The sequence below is a fragment of the Rhincodon typus genome, chromosome 16 (genome assembly GCF_021869965.1).
Source record: "Rhincodon typus isolate 14 chromosome 16, sRhiTyp1.1, whole genome shotgun sequence".
In the NCBI taxonomy this organism is placed as follows: Eukaryota; Metazoa; Chordata; class Chondrichthyes; order Orectolobiformes; family Rhincodontidae; genus Rhincodon; species Rhincodon typus.
In genome coordinates, this window is record NC_063347.1 from 12,700,567 (window position 1) to 12,725,715 (window position 25,149).

General features: G+C 41.4%; 1 protein-coding gene across 3 annotated transcripts in view; it reads left to right on the forward strand.

Moving 5' to 3' along the window:
- The window catches only part of sema3fb (sema domain, immunoglobulin domain (Ig), short basic domain, secreted, (semaphorin) 3Fb), a 239,239-nt gene that overhangs the window by 136,334 nt on the left and 77,756 nt on the right, over positions 1-25,149 (forward strand). For all 3 annotated transcript variants that reach the window (XM_048606458.1, XM_048606461.1, XM_048606460.1), the window contains exons 3-4: positions 16,601-16,761; positions 21,554-21,616. In XM_048606458.1, coding sequence (XP_048462415.1) covers positions 16,601-16,761; positions 21,554-21,616 — 224 coding nt within the window. The remainder of the gene's footprint in view (positions 1-16,600; positions 16,762-21,553; positions 21,617-25,149) is intronic.

The following is a 25,149-nucleotide window of genomic DNA, read 5'->3' on the forward strand; positions in this document are numbered from 1 at the left end:
CCCATTTCTGATGAAGGGTCTAGGCCCGAAACGTCAGCCTTTCTGCTCCTATGATGCTGCTTGGCGTGCTGTGTTCATCCAGCTCTACACCTTGTTGTCTTAGATGTTTCAATGACTGACAGCGAGACATCAGATTGGTGTGTTACCTCCCTGGTGTGAGGATCAAGGATGTCTTGGAGAGGGCACAGAATATTCTCAAAGGGGAGAGTGCCCAGCAGGAGGTCATTGTACACATTGGTACCAATGACATAGGTAGAGAAAGGGACAAGGTTCTGAAGAGAATATAGGAAATTACGCAGTTAGGAGGTTAAAAAGTAGGAGGATAGTAATGTCTGGGTTACTCCCAGTGCCACGTGCTGGTCAGTAGGAATAGGAGGATGGAGCAGATGAATGTGTGGCTGAGGAGCTGGTGCAGGGAAGAAGGATTCACGTTTTTTAATCATTAGAATCTCTTCAGGGGTAGAAGTGACCTGTACGAGAAGGACAGGTTGCACCTGAATGGGAAGGGGACCAGTATCTTGGCTCTATGTCATAGTGCCCCCTCTGCCTGTTGATATGACTCCAACTCTCCACCTTGTTTACAAGGCTGTGTCACATCTACAATGGCGCTGCATGCGTGGAAGACAGAGAAAATTGACCACGGTTACATTCTTGATTACATCCTTTTGAAAAGAATTCGAGGAAAATAAAAGGTTTTGCTTTTGTACAGCACCTATTAAAACCCCAGAATGTCCCAAAGCACTTCCCAGCCAATCAAATGTTTTTTTTTAAAAATGAGGTCACTGTTGTAAGAAATGTGATGGACAAATTGAGCACAGCAAGCTCCCACAAATAGATAACAACCAGACAACCAGATCCTATTTAGGGTAGATTTTGAGATCAAGTCTGTGGAGTGCATATGTGTTGTATATTCAGGTGGCTGCTATGCAGGGAAAGCTCTGTGGGAACAATAGTTTGTCCCTGTGCATTGAAAGTAGTTATGCTTCTAACTGTGATAGAGTTTCCTTACTCTATCTACAAATGACCTTCAATCTGAAAGTCCTGATGCAGCTTTCAGAACACTTTAAATGCTGAACCAACAACCAGCACCTTAATGCTATTTCACTTTCCTTATTGATTACTGCTTTCAGAGGGGACATTAAGACTTAGCTCCCAAGAGAAACGAAGCTTCGTTTTGTTACTGTGTACAGTTTAGGTCCCCATTTTTAAGAAGGGACATACTGGTATTGGAGACAGTTCAGAAGTGATTCACAAGGCTGATTCTTTGGATGAAAGGGTTGTAGAATCAAGAACAACTAAACAGGGTCGGCCTTTGTTCAGTTGAGTTTGGAAGAACAAGGGTGATCATATTGAAACATTCAAGATTCTGAGGGAACTTGACAGGCTAAATGTTGAGAAGATGTTTCCACTAATGGGGGAGAATCTTGAACTAGGGGACATATTTACAGAATATAGGGACATTCAATTAAAACTGAGATACAAATAAATTTTGGCTATGGATAACATTATGGCCTTGTCAGAAACATCATGTCTACCTGGACACTTAGGCTTGGACTTCAACCTCCGGAACTTCATTACAGAGAACAAATTTGGGTCACAATAATTAGACAATGGATCTGATGTGTCACAGCTCACTGTAACGAATAATTTGAGATTTTTCATTTGTTACGCAGTTGCTAAGACTTTTCATATATGAGCAAGCAGATTCGAGCTTGTCCACCATTTAAAAAGATCGTGACTGATCTGGTTATTCCACACTCACGCCTGTACTTAGTCAGTTTACACTAATTTGCTTTTCAAGGACCTATCTACTTGTGCCTTCAAAATATTCAAGGACTCTGCTTCCACTGTTGTTTGGGGAAAAGTTGCAAATACTCACAACCCTCTGTGAGAAAAAGGTTTCTTCTGTCTTCAATGAGTGACCCTTTTTTTCAAATGGTGGCCTCTAATCCTAGATTCTCTCACAAGAGGAAACACACTTAACATGTCAAAACCTCTCAGGATCTTGTATGTGTCAATCAAGTCAACTTTTACTCTATTAAATGTCTATAAATACAAGCCTAGCCTGGCCAATCTTTCCTCATAAGGCAACCTGCCCATTCCAGATAATAGAGTCATAGAGACATACAGCATGGAAACAGACCCTTCGGTCCTACTCATCCATACTGACCAGATATCCTATATTAATCTAACCCCATTTGTCAGCATTTGGCCCATATCCCTTCAAACCCTTCCTATTCATATACCAATCCAGATGCCTTTTAAATGATGTAATTGTACCAGCCTCCACCATTTCCTCTGGGAGCTCATTCCATACACATACCACCTTCTGTGTGAAAAAGTTGCCCCTTAAGTCCCTTTTATATCTTTCCCCTCTCACCTTAAACCCATGCCCTCGAGTTTTGGACTCTCCTCCTCTCCATGTATATTTACCCTTTTCATGCCCCAAATGACTTTATAAACCTCCATAAGGTCACCCCTCAGCCTCCAACTCTCCGGGGAAAATAGTCCCAGCCTGCCTAGCCTACAGTTCAACCCCTCCAACCCTGGCAACATCCTCTTAAATCTTTTCTAAACCCTTTCTAGTTTCACAACATCCTTCCTATAGCAGGGAGACCAGAATTGCACGCAATACTCCAAAAGTGGCCAAGCCAATGTCCTTTACAGGCGCAACATGACCTCCCAACTCCTATACTCAGTGCGCTGACCAATAAAGGCAAGCACTACAAACACTCTTCATTATCCTATCTACCTGCGACTCCACTTTCAAGGAACTATGAAACTGCACTCCAAGGTCTCTTTGTTTAGCAATACTCCCAAGGACCTTACCATTAAGTGTATAAGGCTTGCCCTGATTTGCCTTTTCAAATTGCAGCATCTCACATTTATCTGAATTAAATTCCATCTGCCATTCCTCAGCCCATTGGCCCATCTGATCAAGATCCTGTTGTACTCAGAGCTAACCTTCTTCGCTGTCCACTACACCTCCAATTTTAGTGTCATCTGCAAACTTACTAACCATACCTCCTATATTCACGTCCAAATCATTTACATAAATGACGAAAAGCAGTGGACTCAGCGCCAATCCTTGTGGCACCCCATTGGTCACTGGCCTTCCAGTCTGAAAAGCAACCCTCCACCACCACCCTCTGTCTACTACCTTGGAGCCAGTTCTGTATCTAAATAGTTAGTTCCCCCTGTATTCCATGTGATCTAAACTTGCTAACCAGTCTACCATGAGGAACCTTGTTGAATGTCTTACTGAAGTCCATATAGATCATGTCCACCCCTCTGCCCTCATCAATCCACTTTGTTATTTCTTCAAAAACCTCAATCAACTTAGTGAGACACGATTTCCCACGCACAAAGCCATATTGACCATCCCTAATACATCCTTGCCCTTCCAAATATATGAGTCCTGTCCCTCAAAAATAATACTCTGGCAAATCTTCTCTGAACTGCTTCCAATGCATTTACGCAATTCGTTAATTAAGGAGACCAAAGCTGTTCACAGTAACCTCACCAGTGCCCTGTATTACTGAAACATACCTTCCCTACATTCGCACTCAACTCCCCTCACAATAAACAGTAATATTCCATGAGCTTTCTGAATTACCTGCAGTACCTGCATACTAAACTATTGTAATTGTAGACAGGGTGGTGAAAAAGACATTGGCATGCTTACCTTCGATGGTCAGAGCACTGAGTATAGGAGTTAGGACATCATGTTGCAGCTGTACAAGGCATTGGTGAAGCCACTTTTAGAATACTACATGCAATTCTGGTTGCCATGCTATACGAAGGATGTCGTTAAACTAGAAAGGGTGCAGAAAATATTTACAAGGATGTTGCTGGGACTGGAGGGTTTGAGTTATAAGGAGAGGCTGGAAAGGCTGGGACAAAACAAACATTGCTGGAAAAGCTCAGCAGGTCTGGCAGCATCTGTGACAAATCAGAGTTAACATTTCTGGTCCACTGTTCTGAGGAAGGATCACCGGACCCGAAACGTTAACTTCTGATTTTTCTTCACAAATGCTACCAGACTTGCTGAGTTTTTCCAGCAACTTCTGTTTTTGTTCCTGATTTACGGCATCCGCAGTTCTTTCAGTTTACCTGGAAAGGCTGGGACTTTTTTCACTGGAGAATCAGAGGCTGAGGTGTGACCTTATAGAGGTTTATAAAACCATGATGGGCATAGATAAGATGAATAGCCAAAGTCTTTTTCCAAGAGTAGGGGAGTCCAAAACTAGAGGGCATAGGTTTAGAAGTGAGAGGGAAAAGATTAAAGGGGACATGAGAGGCAACTTTTTCACACACAGGATGGTGTGTGTCTGGGAAATGGTAGAATCGAGTACAATTACAACATTTAAAAGGCATTTGGACAGATATATGAATAGGGAAAGTGTAGTGGGAGAGAGACCAAGCGCAGGTAAAAGGGACTAGTTTAGTTTTGGATACTGAGTCAGCATGGACTGGTTGGACCGAAGGGTCTGTTTCTGTGCTATATGACTCTATGACTCTAGAAGGAGCTCAGATCCACCTGCATTGCACAGCTCAATAATCTTTCACCATTCAGAAAGTATGCTTCCTTTCTTTTCCGCTTGCTAAAATAACAATATCACATTTTCCCATATTGTTACTTATTCATATCCTTGTATGCTTAATTAATATAGAAATCACAGTAAATGAACACAGAAAAGTAGATTTTCTAAATCTTAAAATTACAGGTCAGGAATGTATCCATTATTACATGCTCCCTTATTATGAAAACTATTTTAGTTTAACAGATTTTTGTTGAGCAAGCTGTTTTTATAAAAATTTACTAAAGTGAAAATAAAGGTAGATTCTGGTAAACACCAGTGCATAAAGCATAAAATAGGCTCTGTTAAGTTGATGCTATTTATATATCTGTTAAATGTTTGCTGACTTGTGCACAACTGACCTCTATCTGACTGAGTGACCTTAAGTGACAATGTTAAGCAAATGTCTATTAACAGCAGAACCTGAGGGTAAAAAGGGAATTGTAGCATCCAGCTCAATCAAAAAAATGTGTTCTACTTCTTTTATTTGTCGTGGGCTTGTTTATTGTGGATTTTATGTTGTCTTAAGCCTTCCCTTGTCCCCACACTTTAGGAAGTCACCAAGGGGAGTGGATTAGGAGCCTGCCCCTGGGTCTTACTGATTTTGCTGGCGAGAGAGCAAGGCTATGGTAGATTGTACGAGAAACCTTGACTTTCTGTCAACATTAAGGAGCCTTCCCTTATTACTAATCTTTGGCATAGCCTCACAGAGCTGCATGAATGTAGTTTACCGCACCATAAAGACATCATGGCAGAGAAAGTGGCCAGTCAGCTCATTGAGTACAGGACAGCTTTCTGTATACAGAAATCTGTTCAGTTCCATTCCCCCATTTCTTTCCCCATTGCCATGCAGGTTTATTTCCCTTAAGTTCCCACCCAAGTTCTTTTTAAAATTATTACTCATCTCTGTTTCCGTCACCCTCCTAAGCAGCGGGTTCCAGGTCGTGAACACTCACTACAGAAGGAAGTTCTTCCTCACATCTTCCTTGCTAACCTCAAAGCTATCAAAGTCAAACTGCCCAATACAGATAGCCAGAAGCATGATGCATAATTATACACTTATATATATCTCATACATAGAGATGTCACAAGGCATTATCATGTCACCATGGATTAGGAATTGTTCTGACTCGATGATATGGGTGACATTGAAACTACACTTGGGAAGTTTTTTCAATAGAGGCAGCATGTGTGATTTCACTAGAAAGCACAAGTCTAATAAACCTGTGTGAGGACAGGAGAGATTTTGTATCCAGTTTCCCAAGGTTGCAAGCAACGGGTTGTCAAATCATCCTTGTACTGAAGATAGGGGACATTCCCTTCAGCTTTCACTTGTCTTCATTTCCATATGGTGTTCGTCATATCCTTCTTGTTTTTGTCTTCTCCTGTAATACACAGGAAATTTGCACAGGGTCCCTGAAAATCACTCTAAACAATGCTTTGTTGGAACTACCCATTAGATAAGCAACATGTCAATGAAAGTGATAGTAGGAACTGCAGATGCTGGAGAATCCGAGACAACAAGGTGCAGAGCTGGATGAACACAGCAGGCTAAGCAGCATCATAGGAACAGAAAGGCTGACGTTTCGGGCCTAGACCCTTCATCAGAAATGGGGGAGGAGAAGGGGGTTCTGAAATAAATAGGGAGAGAGGGGGAGGCAGATAGAAGATGGATAGAGGAGAGGATAGGTGGAGAGGAAACAAACAGGTCGAAGAGGTGGGGATGGAGCCAGTAAAGGTGAGTGTAGGTGGGGAGTTAGGGAGGGGATAGGTCAGTCCAGGGAGGACGGACAGGTCAAGGGGGCGGGATGAGGTTAGTAGGTAGGAGATGGGGGTGCGGCTTGAAGTGGGAGGAGGGGATAGGTGGGAGGAAGAACAGGTTAGGGAGGCAGGGACGAGCTGGACTGGTTTTGGGATGCGGTAGGGGGAGGGGAGATTTTGAAGCAAGTTATGAGTATGCACATGTAACACATCCACTCACACTGTGATCTCCACCAGCCACCAATCTCCACAACATCAGTGAACATCTGAAGTCGCAACACCACCTGGTGTCTTCTGGAGCCCCAAGACTTCCTCTGAAGATCCAACAGAATAACTGCCTGACAAGAACTCAAGTGTTAGAAGCAAAGGCCCTTTGAGCTGTTCGATCTTAACAAGATCGTGGTTGATCTGACTGTGACCTCAAGTCCACTTTCCTATCTGTCCCCCCCAAAAAAGACATGATTTCACTGTTGATCAAAGATCTGTCAAACTGAGCCTCGAATATATCCAATGAGCCAGTCTGCATTGCTCAGTATCAAAGGGAACTTCACAGACTAATGATCATCCGAAAAAACAAAATTCTCCTTGCCGTGGGCTTAAATGAACAATGACTAATTGTCCCTGGATAATTACTGCACAGATCACTGTTAAGTGCCCATTAGGATCTTATATTTCAATATCACCTCTCATTTTTCTAACTAGGACCAACTTGCTCAATCTTTCCTCATAAAATATACTCTTCATCCCAGGAATCAGCTGAGTGAATCTTTTCTGATCTGCTTTCTTAAGTATACAGTGCTCCAGATGTGGTCTCACCAATACCCTGTAGCATAACTTCCTGAATGTTACTCTTATTTTCCCTCGCATTAAAAGACAACATTCCGTTTGCCTTCCTGATCATTCACGGGACCCATGTGTCAAACATTAGCCCTTCACCTACTGCACCAAAAGGCACCTAGATTCCACCGATAGTCGCATTTTGCAAATAATATGCTATTTTTATATTCTTGCTGACAAAATGGACAAGAATTCACATTTTTCCATTTTGTGCTCGATCTGCCAGTGTTGTGCCCCTCACTTAAGCTATCTGTATCCCTCTGCAGACTGTCTATGTGCTCTTGACAACTCACTTTCCTACTTTTTTATTATCAGAATATTTAGTTACCATATATACAGCCTCTTCATCCAAATCGTTGATGTAGATAATAAATTGTCAAGACCCCAATAGTAACAGCTTACCAGCTAAAAATAACTCATTTTTCTCTCCTCTCTGCTTCCTGCTAACTAACCAGTTTTCTAACCATGCTAATATGTTATCAGCCCATACACCTTGAGCTTTTATTTTTGAAGTCACCTTTAATGTGGCAGAGGCACTTTGTTGAATGCTTTTTGGAAATACAAGTGCATCACAGCTACAGGTTCCCCTTTACTACCTATAATCACGACACCACTTCTTTTAAAATCCTAGGATAAAAGCCTTTAGTCCGAAAGAACTGCGGATGCTGTAAATCAGGAACAAAAACAAAGTTGCTGGAAAAGCTCAGCAGGTCTGGCAGCATCTGTGAAGAAAAAATCAGTTAACGTTTCGGTTCTGGTGACCCTTCCTCAGAACTCATTTGGGTCACCGGACCCGAAACGTTAACTCTGATTTTTTTCCTTCACAGATGCTGCCAGACCTGCTGAGCTTTTCCAGCAACTTCAGTTTTTGTTGCTTCCATTGACTCCGTCTATACTTCCTGCTGCCTCGAGAAAGTAGCAACTTAATCAAAGACCCATCTCACCCCGATTATATTCTGTTCGACCCTCTTCCATTGGGCAGAGCATACAAAAGTTTGAAAAATGTACCAACAGATTTAAGAACAGTTTCTTCCCTGCTGTAATCAGATTTCTGAATGAACTTCTCATATATTAGAGTTGATCTTTCTCTGCACCTTCCCTGTAGCTGTAACACTATATTCTGCATTCTGCTCTATTCTATCACCCTGGTGCACTTATGTAGGGCATGATTTGTCTCATTAGCTCTCAAAACAATACTTTTCGCTGTATTTCGATATTTGTGACAATAATAAATCAAAACAAATCAAAGAATAGAGTGATGATGTGTTACACTGGAGTAAACTGTATGTTACATTTTTTTTCAAAATAGAATCAATTAAATTCTTTGCAGTGAAGACTATGTTCCTTGAAATGGTAGTAGCTTTTCCCACCAATCTATACATTAAATGTGGCAGTATACTGTATTCCCTAATCCACTTATTGTGTGGAAGTGTACTCCAATACATTGAGTCTTGTAAAGCTCATATACCATGTTGCCTGGGCTCACAATTAGTTCTGTCAATGTTAAACCAGCAGTTGACCAGGTGTCAAATGTCATACAACCAGAAAATTTGCTGTTGCTTGACTAGTTGGTGGGGAGCACTGGAATGCCCTTTCACCCCTGATACCTAGGTTCAAATTCAGGCCAGAGCCAGGGACAAAGACCTCCTCTCTCTGATGGGGAAACTGGGTGGCACTGGGGTTAGAGTTGAGTGTTTGGTTTCACCTCGGGAAAGTGGGATCAGGTTCCACCACAGAGTCGGGAATGAAAGTCTCTCTTTCTTCTCGCTGTATCTGGCACTGTTTTCAGAGGAGCGCTGTGCTCAGAGCACAGTCTTTTCACCTGAATGATTTGGTTTCTGATAGCAGCCCGGATGGAAAGAAATGATCTTCTTGTCCCCACTGTTCCTGCTAAAGGGTTTTGTTGGGTCGGAAGTTAAGTGAGATGGTAACTTCAGTCCAGTTCCCAATGAACACGCGCTGCCCTGTACAAACAAACCGCTCATTTCAGTACTAATTGTCACAGGGATCCTCTTACATAAGTGCACGTGTGGGATGTAAGTGACAATTAAAGACTGTGACCCTCATCAGCTTCCTATGTCGATTGCCTCTTGTGTTCCTAAGTATTTCACACAGCATCGCTTTGTTCCCTTTCCCACTCTCCGCTCTGTGACAGCTTGTGCCATCTGTGCCCGGTAATGCATACAGCATTCATTTTATGGTCAAAACAAGGGGAGTCAAGGCTGCTGTTGAATATAACACCTTGCCCCCCACCCCGTCATACAGGTGGTGTTATCCTTTTAGGAGAGGTTTGTGCTTCTTCCAGTGGGAATTGCAGTTTTGTGAAGATTAAAGAGCTCAATGAATGGATTTACAGATTCTGCCAGTCCCCACACCTGTGCCCAGAGCTAGGATTTCACCAGCTGTGCAGTACCACCCAAGGTTTGGATTAGGACTCCAGGAAATTAGAATAGCAGACACACTCAGAAGTCACTAGACCCAAGAAATAAGTGTGGTTGTTCCTTTAGCCTCCTATCCCTTGTGTTTTAATTAGATTTACATGAATCTCTCAATCCTTTGTCCTCTGTATCTACAACCAATTTAGTGGGTGATCTTTGTAGAACATTTTGGAAAACGATGCTCACCATCCAACTCCGTATTTCAAAGAGAGATTGTAATTATAAAGACATCTTTTAAAGGGTAATATTCATCAACAGGGGCTTTTCTAAAAGGAACTTACAACATTAAAGTTCCCTTTATAGTGGAATTTTCACCATCATGAACTACATCTAATGTGAAACATCTACCAGCAAGGAATTTTATTTAAATGAGGAAACATGGTTTAATTACCTTTTAGAAAGGAATAAACTGTTTTGACTAAGGGACGGTTATTTATTTATATACATTCTTAAAGTTGTTTCTTTAAACAATGGATGTGATTATGTGGATAAGGGTCCTGGTTTGGAGGAGTTTTAGAGGGAATGATATTGGGCAGCGGAGTTCACATGCACAGTTCTAAGGTAAAACCAGTTTCCTCATGATATCAGTTTAAAGCTGTCTCTTCTCACATCATTCCTCACTGGTTCAAAAATTATTTTAAAAATGGATCCTGTTCCTGATGCTGCTTGGCCTGCTGTGTTCATCCAGCCCTGCACCTTGTTGTCGCAGATTCTCCAGCATCTGCAGTTCCTACTATCCCTGGCAAAATAAGTTCTTTTAACTGCTGCATAGCATGAATCCAAAATAATCAAAACCACCATTGGAACGTTAATTCATAGTAACATTTCTTGATCTATTTCAAGGAAAAGTCAGCTACCCATCAGACAGCGGCCAATCAACTGGTGGGGAAGTTACTAAAATGGAGCAGGGTCATTTGGATCAATAGATACGTCACCCACAACGTATGTCAGTACATGGAATGTGTTTGCATTGTTGCATGTACATCACATGCAGCTTGCTGCCTGTATGAATATGTTCAGGAATAATTCCTGGCACTTGGGGATTCTTTGGAAATCTTGTAGGAGTACACTTTAATTTAGAAATCCTTGGAGCTCTTTGAAAAGAGTGTATATCTGGGGAACTTGCATCCAATGAGCATTCAGGGATAGACTGCTGTTTATTCTCAACAGTAACGCAATGTGGCACAACAACTGTGCATGGTGCGGAGACAAATGTTTGCTGTGAACATCACTGCAAAGTGACAGATTGGCAGCTGATAGGAATAAAGATGGCTCTGCCCATGTAATCAAAATATAGGTGCTGGCCCAGTTTGTGGATGTTAAGATGGACAGGAACAATAATGGAAGGAATGCAACTACAACCCTGGACCTATCATCAGGTTGACTGTACCTCGTGGTTAAGTGAATGTAGTTCATATAGTTCCTTGCCTTCCCTGGAAAAAAAAACTTTAATGGACATCAAATCGTCAGCCAAATTGGCTCTGATTAAATAGGAATTATGCATATCCAATTAACAAGACTAGAAATTCTCCCAGGGATAGCAGGAACTGCAGATGCTGGAGAATCTGAGATAACAAGGTGTAGAGCTGGATGAACACAGCAGGCCAAGCAGCATCAGAGGAGCAGGAAGGCTGACGTTTCGGGCCTAGACCCTTCTTCACATGTAGGCACATTCTGACTGGAGGATGTCTGTCACCAGTAACTAGTGTCACCAGCCCAATTTTTACAGGTACAGGTGGCCATTTTGTTTTTGCAATTGGGCCCATTACTCCCCTGTCAGGGTATTATATGCAGAGTGGAATGTGGAGTCTCAAGTGAGAGTGCATTCAAAGAATATCTAAATACAGTATATTTAGAAAAAAGCAGTATATCTGCTGAATCTGAATCTGGAGTGCATTTAGACAGCATGTATGTAAAGAATATTTGAACAGCACAAAGCTAACGTTCAATGTTGGAAGTGTGTATATTTGGGGAAGCTGTATCTGAGGGAATTCAGCAAGTGGGTTCATGGTGCATATTTACGCACTTGGGACATATTTGGAGAGTGTGAATCAGAAGTGACCTCAGGGGGTGTGCTCATAGAATATGTTAACTTAGCAAAGTTTCAAGGTGTAACAGCTTCCTTTGCCGGACCTTCAAAGCTCCAAGGCTGAGGGGCAGCAATGCAGAAACAGAGCAGTCGCTCCACAGATGTTTATGAGGTCAATGGAACATTGCTTTGGTGCCTCTTCTCCATATGATAGTATACTTTAACAGACTTTATTCAAACAAATTAATATTAAAGTGTACAGACAATAAAGAGAGCTGGGGACCTGCCTGGAATTTATGGTGTGCTTGCTATCTTTCTCATTCAGTGAGAGGCATTATGTTTTGACAGTAATTGTAGCCACAGTGACCCCTGCTAAGAGGGAGCATATTTCTGCTTTTGTCGAAGAGATTAAAAAATTGTGATTGTACGTTATAAATGAGCACATGAAATGTAGGGCCATCAATGAGATAAGTGCTCAGCAAATAATTACATGAAGCAACTTCAAGCTGGAGACATCTATAATGTTTTATGCTGATTTTCACCTGAATAGCCTTGAGTTTACATTCCCCTCGCTCTTGCTCAATACACTTGATTAGAGCTGAAAGGGGTAATAAAAGAGGTCTGAGAGTGAGGAAAGACACCTCCCCTCCCTACGGCTGTCGCTAAACTGTGAAAATAAATACTAAGCCACCAAAGAATACATTGGATGCCAAGGTTCATCTTAGACAAATTTGTTTTTTAGCAGGAGACCAGAGTCAATTCTCAGCTGTAAAAATAAAAGCACTGGGTGACACAATGTATTAGAACACTCACCTTTCACCTCTAAGACTTGGGATTGAATGTAACCCAGACAGAGTGGATGAAAACTCTCCTCTATGTCTCTGTCCCTCTCCCTGATGGGTGACTGACTAGTACAGTGTGCAAGAATGTTGCCCTTTCACCTCGAGGTCTTGAGCCTGAGGATTGACCAAATGTAGAGGATGAATTATTACTGGGTCTCTCTCTTTGATGGAGAACTTACCAGTGTAATGTTTTAGATTTCTGAGATTTGAACTCAAGACTAAGTCGCAGCCCGCAGAGACAGAAGTTCTCCTCTCTTTGAATATTGTTAAAGAGCGGAAGGAAATTTTGTGACTGGATAACACAATTGGCTGCATGGCCGTTGCTAAATTAAATGATAAGTTTCATACAATGCAGAGAATAGAAATGAGGTCAGATTGGGAAAAACTGACATTTTCCACAAGCTGCCAAGAACCTGGAATCAGATTCTAAACCTGAATGACATTCATGCCTGCAGGAGACGTTCTAAATATAACTTAACTTTTTAGAGAAGGTGTAATTTCTGCTCTAATAATTTTTAATTCTCATGATATACCCAAAATCTAAGGTCTGCACATTCCAGATTCCTATGTCCATGTATGTCATGTAAACTTATCACAGTGAAATTCCATGGCTGAGCCAGTGGGGGTGCCATAGCACTGGCAAAAGGTGGCAATATTGCACAGCAATTTCAAATAAGCCATTTTCGTTTCGCGTGGGGGCATAGAGAGTTAATGATGAAAATATAAACATTCGGACTGAACATGTAATTTTAGAAAGGACTGAATTTCATCTCTGCACTTTGATCTCATTGAGCCTTAGTGTCAAATCCTGCTTCATCCAATCTTCATTATCGTGGAATCATAGAATGATTGCAGCACAGGTGGAGACCATTCAGTCCCGTGTATCAGTGCTAGCTCTCTGCAACAGTAATTCATCTAGTCCCATGGTTCTGCCTTTTCCCCATAGGCCCATAAACACACTCTGCTCATGTAATGATCCAATTCTCCTTGAATACCGCTGGTGGAATCTGCCAAACTCCCTGTCAGTGCATTCCAAATCCTAATCACTTGCTGAATAAAAAAGTTTATCGTCATGTCACCACTGCATTCATCTGAAAGCGGTATCCTCTGTCATATGCAATGTCAGGGATTATGGCAAATTTATTTTTTAAAGATTGCAAGTCAGTGCAGTTTCAAAGTGTTGAGATATTTTAAAGCACAAGCCGATTGAATCAACTTAATAAAAACGCAATCTGTGAAGTTGTGTATATATGTTTGCTCTCTGCTGTATGGGTGGGGAGGGATCACCACAGACCCTGACAGATCCCTCCCTTATCTGATATGGAACAACCTCAGAACAGCTTGTTAGATCCTTACTGTATGTAAGACTGACAGAAGGTTCATTGTTGGTTGCCAATGGATTCATAAAATGTGAAGACTGACCCTATCTTCAACTCAGCTCACATCCCTGGTAGGGTTACTAACTTCTGCTGATCATATGTATTGATGGAGACTTCATTTTGTGAACTCTGTCCTCGGGTAGACCTGTCCCCACAGCCAACGATTGGTTGTTCAAGAGGCCAAGTGTCATGGCACAACGTTTCTCTGTCATGATCCTGTAATTGTACTTTTCTCTCTCTTGAGTTATCTGGCAAATTCATATTTAATTAGTGGAGTCGCCCAGAGAATTCTCGAGGGTTTGCAACCTTCAGAGTAGTCTTCGAAGGCCCAACCTTAAGGGCATCCAGGTCAATTGTAACAGCCTCCAACCACTAACCCATATCACACCCAGGAATGAAGCCCAGTCCAGCTGAGTAGCACAATCCCACACTGTTTACCAACTGAACCAAAACAGGAGCATGGCCTGTAGTTTGTGAGTGTCAGTGCTTCATTTTATCGAACAAAATATGTTGTTTATGTTTCAGGCATGACCTAAATTGCAGGGTTAAAAATCCTAGTTTCTTAAGCAAAAGCCTAGGCAACAAAGCTCTCATTCATATGTGGAGCTGACACAGGCCCACTCATAGTATTTTCTAGCTGTCTGGTTTCCCCTGTAATGAGTTCTTTGGTGAAAGCTTGATGGATGTAATGCAAGTAATAATAATTATTATCAGCGCTATTAGCTGCTGTGCAAGGAATGTTTATGCAATTGAAACTTCCTGGCTCTGAACCTGTAGAGTATTTAAAACTGAGTGTCATTTTAAGGGGAAATCAGACAGATTATAGACACCAAACAGGTGAAAGGAATTCTAATTAACTTTTCAAGAGGAAGCCCACTCAGGCCCCTTTACAAACAGGGACACTTTTGTGAATGATCAACCACAGCTCCCATTACAATGTGACTTGACTGACCTTAAATAATGCAGAGCTATTGCAAAGTGACTGACAGCTGACCCCCATGGCAACACAGAGACATATTGCAAAGTGATTGACTGACCAACCCCCCTCCCCACATCGTACTGGACAAGTGATTGACCCCTGCGGAAACATAGATCTATTATTTTGTGACTCACAAACCCCTCAGAAACGGATTCTAACTCTAAACAGCCAATTGAAATGGGATGAGTCATAGTGATCCCTGTATGATGCTGCCTCCTTGCCATTTTACCCATACATTCTTTCTGCGGCAGCCAAAATGGCTACCACCTCTGGCAGCATGAAGGCCTCACGAATATATTAGAAAGAGGGTCCACTAAAATATTTAAGGTACGATTTTAACCTACAAATCATGGTAGTTTCACACCCACTGCCAGATTCACCAGGTCACAGGTCAAAATTCCGGAATTCCATCCCTAATTGTACATTGTATTCACAACCCAAAGACTGCAATGGCACAAGAAAGCAGCTTACTCTCATGTTCTCCATGGCAATAAATGCTAGCCCAGCCAACGACACCCACATCCCTTCAGTATTTTTGTTTTTAAACAATAACCAAATCCAGGCACAAGAATTAACCCAATTTTTCATTTGTTTTCATTACCTGAAAGGCTAGGTTCATGTCCCTCCTTGTTTGACATGACAATCTGGGATACCACTGCTTCAGTTATCCATCCCTCCCTTTCCCATATAGGATATAACACAACAATAATGTAGAAGACAATATACAAAGGAGTAATGGTCTTCTTAACATGATCCAATTCATCGTCCTGAATCCCTCTTTATTTGAACACCACACTTAGCCTTAACTTCCATGTGGAATTCCCTCAGGGTCCTCACCTCATAGGAACATAAGGATAGGAGTAGGCCATTGAGCCTAACCCACCTTTCAATATGATAATGGCTGGTTGAACACTTCAATAACCCTTAGTTCACCCCATCTCCATAACCCTGTTACACCACTTGTAATCAGAAATCTATCAATCTCCAATCTAAACATAATGAAAGACTGAGCTTCTATTAGCCCTCTAGGTTAGAATATTCCAAAGGTTTACAACCCTCTGATTAAAAAGAAAATTCTTCTCATCTCAAACCTAAGTTGCACCATTCTTATTCTTAAGTCTCTGGTTCTAGACTCCCCAAACAAGGGAATCTTACTCATATCTACTATGTCTATCCGTTTATAAACACTTCGTAAGTTTCAATGAGATCACCTCTCATTCTTTGATACTCTAGAGAATAAAGGCCAATCTCCCTTCATAAGATAGTCCTGCCGTCCCAGGAACAAGTCTGGTGAACCTTCATTGCACTCCTTTTATGTTCAACAATATATTTCTTGACAGAAGGAGACCAAAACCGGACACAGTACTCCAGGTGTGGTTTAACCAAGCACCTATACAATTGAAATAAGACTTCACTACTCTTTTATTTTGCTACACCATGTATTCGACAGTGGTGGTTAGGCTGATGTGCTGGTCAGTGTTAAGAGTGAGCAACAATGGAAATCTATAAACTTATTTCCTGTACAATTGCTCCAGGCGCCAAAGTCTGAGATACAGTTTATTTAATGTCTGTTGTTGCAGCCATTGGACAAGTAAGACAGGTGCTTCTAACACATAATAAAAGGAATTTTTTTGCTCGAAATGAAACAGTTGCTTTTTCCTGATTTGGCTACAACTATACTAAATGATGTGGCAGGATTGGTTTATCAGTTTGCTCCGGTTTTCTGATCGTCTCTGTCTGCTTCTCGTCCCACAGAATTGCAACATTCAAATACAGCGCGACACTACACTCTCCTGCAGAACACCACCAATTACCGCATTCTGTTGATGGACGAAGATCATGACCGAATGTATGTAGGCACCAAGGACTATATTGTCTCGCTGGACCTGCACAACATCAACCGGGAGCCTTTATTAGTAAGAGAACGTAGTACATCTATTTTAGCATGCACTGAACTCCTTAAACTCTTCCAAACAAATGCCATTTTGTACATAAAGACCAAGGTAGCCATAGACTTCCAACGCCATCTTGATGTATTCTGCCATTTTGGCCCCATCTGTGTCAATTGAACAAATTAAGTTTCTGCAGGTTTGGGAACTCAATGAATAGTGCTTTGTGTATGTGCTACAATGATAGTAACTCTATATCTGGGCCAAAAGCTCTGGGTTCAAGGCCCTTCTATCTCGCACATGTACCATAACTTGTTCAGATTGATTCATTTTTAAAAATTTAAAAAGGGACATTTATTGACTCTAGTAATCGGCTGTAGAGTTAGGAAGTTATACATTTGTGATGTGAGCAAATGTAAAGATTGGCTTCTGATCTCCTCCTTCACCAATTGGCTTTAAGATGCCCAACATGGTTGTAGAGGGTGGTACCTAACAGTAAAGGTTGGAAATTAAGACTTTATCAGAGAGGTTAATTGGCCTATTCCCTTCTACGTTATAATCAGAGCAGCTTTTGCGAAGCATGGCTGAAAGCGAGTGGAAATTGGCAGACTATGACTACCTGCCGATGGTCTCACAGCCTGTACTTTATGATCACAGAACAAGTGAAATGGATATGTGGACATAACTCAGGTCCCTACCAAAGAGGAAATAAGGTGTGGTCCTGGCATTACCTCTTCCTAACAAAAGTAAAATCAGAGAAAAGTATTTGTTGGTTGGAAGCCCATCAGTCAGATATTGAGGAAGGTTCTATTAGGTTTCATGGATGCAATTTACCGGAATGATAATCTGTTAGATTCCTACAAGGCATGTTCAGACTTTGATAGGTTTTGAAAGACAGGCCGACATTCCTCTGAATAGATTGTTCAAAAGATGGCAGAGAGTCGATTTGAAGACTCCTTATTCAGCACTTGTCTTTAAATTTCTGAATAGTGATAAAATGCTGCATGTGGACAGGCTCCTGGGTTAACTGGGATTTGCTTCTCAGAAAGATGCTCCCTCTAGGAGCAGATGTTTGCTACACTGAAAAATGTCTCGGGAAGCATTCATTCCCAGCAGCTTCAATGGCAAAAAGTGACACATTTTGCAATGTCACGAAAGGTGGAAGGCTCAATGATTGTGGTGTTGTAAGATTATTGAGACATTGTCAGCAGGAAACAGTACAAGGGAAGAGTTACAGACAGAAGGAGTGAGAATGAAAGGACTTGTACCTCATCTGGATACCACAGTACATGACAAAATTGAAACAGCAACAGTAGGTAAATGAACTTCAGGAATGACCAGGGGGCAGCTAACAGGTGCTTTATATGTGTGACTCAGAATATCATAATACAATGAACTACAGAAAGGGGAACTGCGTGACATGGAGCGTGAGGCAGAAAATTCAGAGTCTGATGATGATTATGATCAGTCTGAACAAATTGTATAAGTCACTTGAAGCTTTAGTAGCTTGATGAATATGTTTGTCATAGATTTCTTTAACTGTGTGTTTTTAGAAAGTGGTTGCATCTCGACAGTGCATGGAACAGTTTGGCGGAACCATTGTCTGGGTCCCCTCGTTAATGAGGATTGATCTAAGATCAGGGAATTTGAAAGTTCTGTTTTGGGTTTCAGGATGACAGCATGGCATGGTGGCTTGGTGGTTAGTACTACTGCCTCATGGTGCCAGGGACCCAGGTTCAATTCTACCCTCAGGTGACTGTCTGTGTGAAATTTGCACATTCTCCTGTGTCTGCATGGGTTTCCTCCCATGCTCCAAAGATGTGCAGGCTAGGTGGATTGGCCATGCTAAATTACCTGTAGTGTTTGGGGGATGTTAGGTTAAGCAGGGGTTGGGGAATGGGTCTGGGTGTGATGCCCCTGTTGGGCTGAATGGCTGTTGCCACACTGTGGGGAGTCTGTCTGAACACATTGTCATCACTAAAAGGAGTAGTGTTTCCAAGTAAAATTTCTGGAGTAAGTCACTCTATTAGTATTTGGTGTCACTCTAATTAGATACTTTTGCTATTAAGTAAGTGTTCTCTGAAAAGGGTTCAAATTAAACTGGGCATGGAACACAATAAAGCAATTGTTTCTGGAAAGTCAGTTTACCCAATCAGCGACTGACCATGTCTCTCAGTAAAACCTGATGTATCTAATCAAAATTTCAGTAAGGTTAGTATTAATTAAGTGATACAAATCAGAGAGAAAAACAAGCAAATTGTCTTAAAGCTGCACAGACAATTTGCTCACTTCTTGGTGAGGTTGAAACATCCTGTCAAAGGATACAGCAGTCTGTTCCACACTTAGTCACAGATATGATTTGGGATGACAGTCCTGAGAACAACAGCACAATAGACTAGGGACTGGAGAATTGTGGTCATCCTAGTGAATATGATGCACATTGAAAGGGCTATCAGATCGAAAGGCCAATTGGCTAAAATGGGACATCAGGTGACATATGTTTTAGAACTGCCCATTGAACATAGGCCAGAAGGCCCTCTTGTGGCACAATGGTAGTGTCCCTACCCCTAGACTGAGAGACTTGGGTCCAAGTCCCACTTACTCCAGAGTTGTATAACAACATCTCTGAATAAATTGATTAGGGGGAAAATAGGTTGAACAGAGAGAGAGGGGTTGTGTAAGTACAGTTATTGGCACTGTTAATATTGGTTAAATTTTTAAGATTATATCCAAGACATGAGGACCTGCCTGAATGGTGTAAATGGCTGGAAAATAAACAAAAAAGTGGAGTGCAAGTTCTAATAGTGAGTCTGGTCTGTTTAAAAACAATCATTCTGGAGAAAGAGTTTAAAATTGGGCACAAGGGAGAGAGGTCAACCTTCCAGTAGTAGCTGTTAAGTAATATTGAAGTATGCAAATTGAGGCTGCAACTTGAATTAATTACATAATGAAAGGAGAGCTACAGAAGAGTCTCAAGATAATAATCAAAGCAGAAATCTTTGTGACTATAGTTTTGGTGGTGCTAATAAACTACACCATAAACTACCAAGAGAGGAAAACCAAATGGAATTAGATAGTTTGAAGGAATTTGGAGTTTTTATTTTGAAGTACCAGCCAGGGGCATCCAGCTTTGTCACATTGATAGATTTCTATGGAAAAGGTTTTTGCAGATTGGATTTGTAGGGCGAAAACAAAGGAAATAAAGGCACACCTTAGAAACAGGGAATTAAAAATAACACTCACATCCATTTAACGCCTAAAGACATCTTTGAACAATTCTCAAAGGACTTCATGTGAATTGTTTTTTGAAACACAGCTATAGTGACGCAACAGGAAGGAACAAGTATTACAGTTTTAGATGAGTGTATAAAACAAAGGAGATCTGCTGGGATATGAATAAGAGATTGGTGTGGTTCCAATGAATGACTCTTTAAAGTTTTGCATCGCACAGGAACCATTTCAAAGATTAATTAATACAGTTGTTTTACTGTTAAAACCCAGTTACTCTGAGTTTTGTAAACCTCCTCAGTCCTGCACTTCTTCCCCACCTTCATAAAACCAGGCTAACCAGGTGTGTGAGATGGTTGCAGTTCTTCTTGAACACATGATTACATGAGATATAGTAATGGAATGTGTTTATAGTCCTAAAGCAGAACTAAGATGATAGTTAATCATCCAATATATTATCCACAAAGTGTGAATGTTATAAGTGCGCAGTGTTTTATTATTTCATGGGATTGCTGGCAAAGGCAGAATTTGTTCCCCTTGAGAAGCTGGTGGTGAGTTGCCTTCAGAACTGCTGCAGTCCATCTAGTCACAGTGTTGTTAAGGGGGAAATCCTAGACATTTGACCCAGTAACAGGGAAGGAAAAGCAATGATATGGTACAGTGTGACTAATACCAACATAAGTATTATACAGTGTATTATCAACACTGAATATTGTTGACACTTGTTTTATAGTATGTTATATAGCATGTATCAATACATAGTTTTATTAATACTGCCTTGTCAACACTTGGTGTGATTTATTGACACTGTAATGATTATCACAGGATATTATCACTGTGTGGATGTTATCAATACAGTCTGAATGTTATTGACACAGTGTTTTATCAGCACTGTATGAAATTTATAGACACCATATCCTATCACATAACAATTATCACACAGTGTGGATATTACCATATCAGTATGAGTGTTATAACACACTGTGAGATAACACTCATATTTTTATCCAGTGTGAGTACTATTTGGGGGTTGGTTAGTTCAGATGGCAAGAGTGTGGTGCAGAATACCTCCACTGGCACTGTAGAATCCCCATACAGGCTGCAGTGTAGCTTCTGCCTCTTTGCCTTGTCCCATGCTTAATGTGGAGTGGTGCCCTTCAAACTACATACAGCTTGTCTCTCTCCCTCTCTAACAGGGAGCGTGATGCTTGTGCTCCCTCACGACCAATGGCCAACGACCTGAGCATTGTCAATTTAGTACGAGTTTTATCAAGCACCATGATTATTATCAGAGCAGTATTTTCATGAGAAGGGGAAGGATTTTTTTCCAGTCATATTGAGTGTTATTAGAACATGGAATATTTTACAAATGCCCATTGATGCAGGGTCTATGGATCTCATCAAAAGCAAATGATATGTGAATATTTAAAGAAAAAGATTGCAAGAGGATGTTAGGAAATGGAAAAATGACCGAAATAGACAACTCTGTGAGAAGAATAATCTTTGACCGGCACAGACATGCTCAGAATTGTGTTCTGTCATTTCTGCAATTCTTTACATGAAAACCGATATTGTGTTTCATTTCTTTCAGATACACTGGTCTGTAAGTCAGCAGAGACGAGACGAGTGTGTTCTCTCTGGTAAAGATCAGAACGTAAGTGCCTGAACTATCTAACCTTCTCTCTTCATTGACTAAAACTCCACAACTATGGAAAGAATGCTTGCCATTCACAAAGTCACAAAAGAACTAACAGTTATCATTTCCTCAGGTGGTCGTCACCAATAAATTACTTTTCAAGTACAGTCACTATTGGGTAGGGATAAGACAGGGCCAGCTTGTCTGCAACTAAGCAGAGGTCAATCATTTTATGATGGAGAGTTGTTAACCATTCTCTCCTCTGGGAACTACTGACACAAGATTCTTCCTCACCCCCTTCCTCACGTGTCTGAACAAATAAACTCAGTTTAATACTTTTTCTAAAGGACAATGCCTTTCGCACACCCTCATGACCACACAGATACACTAGCCTCACTTAATAGATAGGTGTCCTATAACGCACTATCATTTTTGACCTAGAAGTGAGAATGGTAGCTACAGAGTCAGAAAGGCCTTTCAATAATGTCAGGGCAGACTGAGAGCACTGTCATTTTTTTGTTTCATTACCGTTTTGCCTGCTTTGTTGCTCTGTGTCATATGCATGCACACAATGGCAAAATGTTCATTTTTGAGAAAGAGATAGGCTTTCAATAAACTGCAACAAGAAAGAATTCAGTTTTAGAACTGGTGCCAGAAACCCACTTGCAGGATCTTGCAAAGATTGCTTGGTGACCTGCCGTTATAAACGCTGACAGGCACCTACTGATCTCTATTTTATAGGCTTTCTGACTGAAGTCCCCAGACATGTGAGTGATTCTCAGTTGTCACATTGTTGCCTGACCGTCATCGGATTAATAGACATTGCAGATTTAATGACATTGCTTCTGCTGCTTGTGGAGAAATGCCAACCTTTCTACAATGAGAGCTACCCTGTCTTTCCCCAGTGAGGATTGGGATTGCTAAGGAATGTATCGATCTTGATGCGTAATGCCGATAACTTGCAAAAAGCCAATTGTTTATCCATATTTTTAATCAACCTGCTTGAGGTAGGGATTCCACCACTGCACCACAAGACTTTTCTGTTTTGTAAATTGCACTGGCAGGGAAATGGAAGAGGCTATTGGGACTGAATGGCCTCACTTTTGTCATGGATGCTTCAAGCTCCAACTAAGCAGAAGGAAAGACGTTCCCTTGCTGCAGTCACAGTACAGTTAATGCAGGGATCGAACTGTGACCTTGGCGTTATAATCACCGTGCTCTGAGCTAATCAGCCACTGCCAACAGTATATACATATAACCCACTGTCTACCATTAATGCAAAAAACACTGCCAGGCATTTCTCTTTGAACTGTTAGGTAACCATCCCACAACAACAACAACAATTTGCCTTTACATTGTACCCTTAGTGTAGTGAGACATCCCAGGTCGGGTAAAGTACAGAAGTTACAGTTCACTTTCCCAAAATGGACATTAATAAGTCAGTGAAATTTTGAAGAGATGCCAGCTGCTGTCAAGGTGATTATTTTCTGGTGTGAAAGACAGAATTAGAATTTTACAGGTGCTATTAAAATTCTGAATGGCATTTCACATAAAAAAAGGACTTGAAAGGTGATAGTGAGCATGTACATCTCAATGATTTACCAGAAGAGTATCTACATATTGAAAGACCCTTTCTCCACAGTGACAGGATAAAATGTTTCGGTGATGTAGTCCAAGGGATAAATTGCAACCAGCACCTCAAGGAGAACTCTTGTTTCTTTCTTCAAACCAATAAATGTGGGAACCTTTACCTCAGAGAGAAGACCAGGCACCAGTTGAATATCTCAACTGAAAAGCCATGTGGTGTGACACTCCTCTAGGACCGTTGCACTCCCTGGAGCGGACTTGAGCCCAGGAACGTCTGACTGAGAAGGAAGAGTGCTGCCCACTGAGGTCACAATTGATGCCAAAGTGGCCGCTAGCAACCATGTCGACTTAGAAGCCTAACAGGAAACCTCGCTTCAGAAGGGAAAGGAAATATTGCCCAGTCTTGCTCTTCTGGGACCAAGGAAGGGAGGGCAAGGAGTCTGCTGGTCCATGCGTTCATTGCTGGAATTGATCTGACATTTTAGACAACAACAAGTACGGAGTAATTGAGGGTCAGCAACGTGGAGAAAAGCCAGCTGCCTGTGGTTATGGGAGCTGGACTCTCCAGAGTCTTGGCAAATCTGTCTCATTCTCCTCCTTACGATTGTTCAAGGTGACATGCTGCTTCTTTTCAAATTACAACACACCTCGCACTGCCTGAATCGGCAACACGGAGAGCAGAGGTGCAAACACAAAGAAGCCTTTAAATCATCGGAGCCCATTCCTTTTTCTTGCCTGTCTCCTCTTCTTCTCTCACTCATCCCTCAAAGGTAACACAGCTGACAACCAGCTCACAGGAAAAATAACCACATTTGTAACCCGAGCCTCTGAGAAAGTCCCAAAATCAGACGTTTACATCCGGATTGACTTTGCGTTATTAATTTTTTGAGTTGTAACAAATGACAGAGATGCAATGTATTACTGCTTAATCACTTGAAATATGTTTTTTGAACATTTGATAAGTTCTTTGTGGTGTAATTGTTGCCTGTCAAAGTGAAGGATTATATTTGCTGAGGAAATAAGTGTTTCCCATTTTTCCACCATCCAAACCACAGAGAGTACAGTATGGTTTATGTACGAGGTGGAGATATTATTTGATGTACATAGCAAATGGCCCCATGAAAGTGGTCCCTACACTATCAAAGTTACCTTTCATTTCCATGTGTTGCACTGGGACACTGGTGCTCTTTGTCCCAAATATGGCTTGTACTCAGACTTTCAGTCCTCCATCCACAGTTCTGTTACCTCTAGACTCAAGGATTCCAATTCTCCCATGGCCAATTTTGCATTCTCCAAATACATTCAAAACTCTAGTGTGCATTTGTTACCCTGCCGCCAATCCTGTTCTCCCAATGACAAATTGCATTGGGTGACCATCTGGGTTTAAAATTTTCATCCCTTTTTCTATTTTCAAATCCCTCTTCGGCTTCATTCCTCTCAGGAATGGAACCTTCCTCCTGTCTTACAACCTTATAAGGTCTTGATATTCTTCTAAATAAGGCCTCTTAAACATGTCCCCTTTTAATCACAACACCACCGACAGCCATGCCTCAGATGCCTCAGCCATAATCTCTAGAGTTTTATGCAGCTCTCCTCTTCCTCTTTACGATACTCCTTAAAACCTACCTCTGACCAAGCTTTTGGTCATCAACGCTAAGATCTCCGTATGTAGAGAGGTGTCAGTGTTCTTTTAATCACAGGGTATCTTGAAATGTCTTGCTGTATCAAACGTTCTGTATAAATACAAGATATTCTTGTGTCCACTAAGAGCTGGGCAAGAAAGCCTGACTTGCATGGGTGCTATTTTCCTTCAGATCCTGGAAGGCTTCCACTGTGTGTTGACTCTTCATGCACACCTTTTCTCAACCCAACAGCGGAATTGTGGGCCCTGTCTTGTGCGCAAAATGTGGGCTAGTCCACATGCAATGGGCTAAAACTGAATACCTTCATCCTGTCAGAGCAAT